This window comes from Salvia splendens, chromosome 2, assembly GCF_004379255.2.
Source record: "Salvia splendens isolate huo1 chromosome 2, SspV2, whole genome shotgun sequence".
NCBI classification, from domain to species: domain Eukaryota; kingdom Viridiplantae; phylum Streptophyta; class Magnoliopsida; order Lamiales; family Lamiaceae; genus Salvia; species Salvia splendens.
The window spans coordinates 31,241,528-31,247,773 of record NC_056033.1 but is presented as its reverse complement, the minus strand read 5'-3'; the positions used below and the strand labels follow the sequence as shown (position 1 = coordinate 31,247,773).

Here is a 6,246-nt window from a genome sequence, read left to right as displayed (position 1 = left end):
ATAAAAAATGATTGACTACATACTTTCATTTACACCTGAATAATGGCACAATCGCCCTCACCTTATTTGGGCCCTCCAAAATATTAGTAGCATAATCGGCATCATCTTATTTGCATTCTAACTGTTTCACACTAATCAATTTTTTTGGGAGAATATTTATTTTACCACTGTTCAATACTTATCAAACCATTGCAATTTGCAACAGAACTCATTGTGTAATCTCATTTTACTTGCACCTTCTGATATTTGTGCCTTAATATTTAGAATACCTTGTCTTCTAATATAAAATATTTCCATATGATTTGTGAATTTTTAATTTGGTGGGATTGGAGGAATATAGTGATAGAGATGAAGAATGTTGGTAAAGCTCACTTGGATTGCATCTATACACAACACCAACACCCATGATTTAATAGTTACTTTCATCAAAACACCACACACATTTTAGTAGTACTATATTATAGGAGTATATATTTTAATTTGGCGTTTATTACTTCCAATCCACAGTAATATAATCTATAGTTAACTTTTCAGAACAGTAGGTGATGGAGCCGCAGTCTTGTTTTTATTAAGTACTACTCCCTAATAAACACTAGTAGTAAAATAGTGTGTTGTTGTCTTTGGTAAAATTAAACTCCACGCATAATTATTAAGTCTTTCAAATCTTTATTTCGTTCAATATCGGCGTTTGTTACTGCTTACCTAAATGTTGGGTTTTTGTTAAAAGAGTAACCGCATAAAAGGTCTCTAATTTTTCGCTTTGTAACAGCAGAGACCTCTAACATTTAAAAATCTCATCACAGGTATCTAACAAAATATATAATCACAAACCTTGTTTTTTCGGACCATAACACCCTCAGGGCTTGAAAGGGCAAACTCGACCTTTTGTGAGGCCGCCACTGCATCCCATCTGCTGCATGTACTGTGGACGAGACACCAATCCTAATTGATGTGACAGAAACATCATGTCTTTTGTCCTCTCTCTTCTCTTCCCACTGTAGACGCCTCTTCACGACCTGCATTGAAATTTTAGATAATATAAATTACAAAACACTTAGCCGGTTGTTTCTCTTTCCTATTTCCCTCCAATTCACTTTCACTTCATCATTTTCGTGTCGCACACCCTATCTCACCACATTTTTCTACTCATTCTCGGAAAACGCCGCTGCCATTTTCGACACGCCATTTTCATCAATGCCTCCAAAACGGAACCGAAGTTCCGCTGGAGCGTCCTCCTCCCGTAGTTCTTCAAGGCGCAAAAAGAAGCCGCCAACGCCATCGTCTTCATCACCATCACCTCCGGCATCACCAAGATACGATAGATACGGTCGAGGATCGGAGATAATCGACGTAGACCTAGAAACATGTAGCATTCGCGATCCTCGGTTGGATTTCTTTGTCCCGGAAGAAGAATATAGTAAGTTTAAATTTAAAATTGCACAAAGCGTGCACTTTAATTAAAAATTCCAAGCAAGCGATTTTGACTGTGATTTAGGACTTTATATGTGAAATTTGTTGGTTTAAATTTGGAATTTTTCTATCTCTATACAAACCCTAACAGGGGACCGTTTCGGGATGTTTTCCGTCGTTTTTCATCACGGAGGGTCAATCTTCAAAATCAATGGACAGAAGAAGTATGTTGGGGGCAATTGACATTGTTTGACTTTTGCAATATTCTCCAATTCGAGCTCTTAGATCTTTCCAGTATGGTGTTGCGGTTGAGGTATGATAGGAAAACCATCTGTGAGTTCTATTACGTTCATCCAAGGTACAGTGATGGTTGTATGGGCGTGGACATAGGAGGTCTATTGCTGCCCATTACTGACGATCCACATCTGGCCTCTTTTCTCGAAGTCGCAACTACTAGCACAAAGCTAGTTCACATTTGTCTCATGGAGATGACAGAGGCGACCGCCTTGCTCAAGAAGCAAAAGGAAGAAGCGGAGGAGTTTATAAAATTTGTGAAAGCTTGTAAAAAAACCACGGTGGTCATTGAAGAGATTGACGAACCAGAACCAATTGTGCCGAAGCGTAAACCGAAAAGGAAGAAACATCAGCACGAGGAGCAGAGGAAACCATCGGCACCATTATTGATGCTTGAGTGGTACCCTAGGGATGTCGAGTTTGAAGAGTATTTGACCAAAAGTTTAGAAGACAAACGTCGGGAATGGAAGAGGGAAGAGGAGGCAGCACGTAAGAATTTGATGGATGCATTTGCATCATGTAGTGTAGAACAAGCCGAAGCTGTTGTGGTGGAGGTTGAAGAGAATGATGCAGTCGATGGAGTTATTGGACAAGGAGAGGTCCATGCATGCGAAGCTGTTGTGGTGCAAGATGTCCAATTCACCCCATGTCAAGACCTCCTACTGGGCAATCATTGCCTACTCCAATTCACCCCTCTGTTACAGATATACAACCTGAGGTTGAGGTAGAAGATGGAGTTGAACAAGTTAGACATGGTGAACAAGTTATACAACCTGAGGTTGAGGTTGAAGTAGTTGTAGACCCTGCAGAGGTTAGTACACCAATGTGGACTATGTTTGTGATTTGTTATTTATGTTTGGTATTCATATGTGATTCATCTTTTTGTCAGATTGGGCAATCAGATCACTACCACCAAGAATTACAACATGAAGATGAAGCAATTGTAGACACTGATAGCGTGGCAGAGGTTAGTGGACACATTTGTACTAGAGTTGTGATTTATGTTTGTATGTATGGTGTTCATTTGTGATTTTATGTTAAATCAGATAGGGCAATCAATTCATAGCCAAGATGTTCAACATGTTGAAGACAGTGTGTACAACCCAACCCTGGATTTTTCAGACGAACCTCAATGTCAACTGCAGTCGGAAGTTCCCATTATCGAGGAGATTCCGGATGAATTGCTAATGTCCGGACTTGAACGTGATGTGAAACATGCTGGACATGAAGTACATGATGGGCCTGAAGTGCATGCTGGACCAGAAGTGCAAGCTCGACCCGAAGTACAGGGTGGACCGGAAGTACATAATGGGCTGGAAGTAGAACCTCAAGATGAGGTATACATTCCATCGTTTGAGTACGTTCCGGATGGTTGCCATCTCCATAACGAGGGACCACCGACTGATGATGAAGATGATGATACCGACCATTTTATCTCGTTGGCACACATGTGCCGAGATGAGCAGCTTTTTACCTCATATTACGAATCCATTTTCCAACAACAACATGCGAGTCAGGAGCCAGAGAATGTAGACCAGCCGGGTGAAGGCGAAGACCAGCCGGGGTCAGGGGGGTCATGGGATAAACGACGGAGGAAGTATTCGCCTTATGTGGAAAAGAGGAACATGACAGATAACCCACTTTTCGAGGAAGAATTTGTGGACGAGCTACAAGATATTGATGACCTTGAAGATTTGGAGGGTTTGAAGAAGAGAGGTATAATGTTTACCCCGTTCAAGCTCATGCGTAACGAGCTTTCGTTGTGGAAGCCTGGTGATGTTTTTAAGCATAGAGATTTCTTCTATGATGTGTTGAGGCAGTACGCAATAATGACCAGAAGGCGGATGCACGTGAAAAGAAATGACGGCGACAAACTTCGTGCGATTTGTAAAGGGCAAGGCTGTGAGTGGTATGTGTACTTGAGGAAGCTCGAAATACACAACGGTCAGGATTATGTGGTGATGAATATGCAACGCGATCACGCGCACACATGCTCTCATGTGTTGGATTCGAAGTGGCTGACGGCAAAGTGGCTAGGTGAGCGTTACATGGACAAGATCAAAGCCAACCCTCACATTCCACTGGCAGCTATACGGCAGTGTGTCGATGAAGATTTTGGGCTGAAGATAGGTAGGATGAAGGCATATCGGGCTAGAGAGCACGCACTGGATGGCATATTTGGTTCTATGGCAACCCAATACAGAAACTTGTTCTACTACAAAGCCGAATTGGAGCATACATATACATTATGAGAGTACGAGGGATTCTGGCGCCTTGGGTCCGAGATTCCTGAGGTTCTACTGCTGTCTAGGACCATTGAAAAAGGGATGGATGCAGTTATGTCGGCCAATTATTTTCTTCGACGCTTGTTTCTTGCGAGGAATGTACAAAGGACAGCTCACGAAAATAATGAGAATTGATCCCAACAATGGCTGGTGGCCGATTGCTTGGGCTGTGACTGAGGCCGAGAGTTATGTCCAGTGGAAGTGGTTCATGGAGTACTTGTCTGATGACCTTAACTTGCATGCAAATGGCCCCCGATATGTGTTTATGTCTGACCAACAAAAGGTATGGCCGTCGTGATTTCAATATTATATAATGTACTTGGTATGTGATTTAATTTTATCTGTGATTTGATCAATACATTATGTACTGGAACAGTGATTTTGTGGTAATTTTTGTTTTGTTGTGTTGTGTTGCATCAGGGCCTTGCAAAGGTGATTGTTGAGGAATTCCCACAGAGCGAGCATCGCTTCTGTGTTCAACACATATACAACAATTTCAAGAAGAGATTTATCGGAGAAAATTTCAAAGACCGGTTGTGGGAGATTGCCACAAGTACCACCCTCGAACATTATGTGGACAAGATGGATGATATGCAGACCGAGTATCCCCAAGCACATCAGTGGCTTTCTGGAGTTGCTCCCAAAGAAAAGTGGGTCAAGGCATTTTTCTCTCCACACACTTATTGTGATGTGCTCCTCAACAACATTTGTGAGACATTCAATTCGAAGATTGCATTGGCTCGAGAGAAAGCAATTATCAGCATGTTGGAGGACATTCGAATAAGTCAATGGAAAGGATTCAGATCAGAGGCCAGTGGATCAAAAGCTACGATCACGCAGTCCCTCCTGTTATCAAGGAGCTTGTGGATAAGTGGTACGCGCGGGCTGCATCGTGGAGGGCTACATGGAACGGACAGTCTTCGTACCAAGTAACTGGGCCGTCTGGCCAATATGTTGTCAACATGCGCGATTTTACATGCTCCTGCAGATTGTGGCAGCTAACCGGAATCTCGTGCACTCATGCTATCGCAACAATCAACAAGAATGGCGACGACGTGACGCGATACGTCTCTCGCTATTATTTGAAGTCAACAATGATCATACTGTACGAGAATGTCCTTTACCCAATCAATAGGGTGGACAATTGGCCCAAGACTACTTCTGATGGTGTGTTGGAACTGGCGCCCCCGAGGTCAAAGCGACAGCGTGGTAGGTCGAAGAAACTGAGGCGTGAGTAGCCCCAGATTCGTCTTCATGCGGATGGAGTCATTGCGTCGAACCTTCGTGATGAAATGTCGTCGGTGCGGTCAAGAAGGTCATAATAGGAGGACATGCAGCAATGATCCTCGGACAGATGCTCGTTCTCAGGTTGGGGAGACTTCGCAGCACAACGGGTCGCCTGAGCGTGGTGATAGTACTTTGCCTGAATCGTCAAACAATCGCCGACGCCAAGAAGTACTATTCAATAAGCATCTGCAACTATATTCTCTACTTGTACACGGTGCTTTTTCATATATACTTACTATACTATTAATTGTTGCAGCCTAATGTTTTGGATCCGGGACCAAGCACTCGGACCAGGACTCAGCCTCAGAGATGTGGCCGCCGCGGTGATCAAGATTGACGGGCCTTACTTACTCTAAAAACTTGGTGTTTGTTTGGGATGGGTGAACCTTCGTATGAACCAAAAATACTTGTTTTTGGTTAATATTTTGTGGCAGTGATGATATGATATGTATGTTAACGAAGAGTTGTTACAGACTAGTTTGTAACAAATTACTCTAGTATTTTGGTGGAAATGATATCATGATATATTTTGGTGGCATTTGATAGAGTATTTCGTCGGTTTGTATTCATTTGTGTACATAGTTTGTGATTTCAGTCATAGTTGAGTAACTTCATTCGTGATTTCAGGCATAGATGAAAACAAAACGTAATCAATCAACATCAGAAGATAACGAATGAGTGAACACGACATAGCTTTGTTATAAAAGTAGAAAAATTACAATGCATAAGAACAAGATTGTGATTTTTAAATTTCAGAAAGTTGTTGCCGTTTTAGCAATTGTTACCGTCAATGCTTCATACTATTCAGTTTTCATGCCCAGTTGTAACTTCAAGGCTTCAAACTCCACAGTTTTCATGCGCAATTTCTCTTGCAGAACACCTTCAAGTAGCGATTTGGCTCGAAGTTCAGATTCGAATTGGTCTAGCTCAAGTTTCACTCTCTGAAAGTAACTGTCTTGGCTTGGGGATA

General features: G+C 42.2%; 1 protein-coding gene across 1 annotated transcript; it reads left to right on the top strand.

Annotated features, from left to right (window-relative positions):
• Positions 1–4,086: 4,086 nt before the first annotated feature.
• LOC121778279 lies at positions 4,087–5,227 on the top strand. The gene is made up of 3 exons (XM_042175599.1): positions 4,087–4,272; positions 4,410–4,918; positions 4,978–5,227. Exons 1-3 carry the CDS (start codon positions 4,087–4,089, stop codon positions 5,225–5,227), a joined length of 945 nt encoding a protein of 314 aa, XP_042031533.1.
• Positions 5,228–6,246: the final 1,019 nt, after the last annotated feature.

Excerpts from the sequence above, each read along its gene's own strand:
- LOC121778279 (XM_042175599.1), top strand. The coding sequence starts at position 4,087 with ATGTACAAAGGACAGCTCACGAAAATAATGAGAATTGATCCCAACAAT. Across the intron at positions 4,273-4,409 it reads TTATGTCTGACCAACAAAAG|GGCCTTGCAAAGGTGATTGT; the intron begins GTATGGCCGTCG and ends GTGTTGCATCAG. Across the intron at positions 4,919-4,977 it reads ACGGACAGTCTTCGTACCAA|ATTGTGGCAGCTAACCGGAA; the intron begins GTAACTGGGCCG and ends ATGCTCCTGCAG.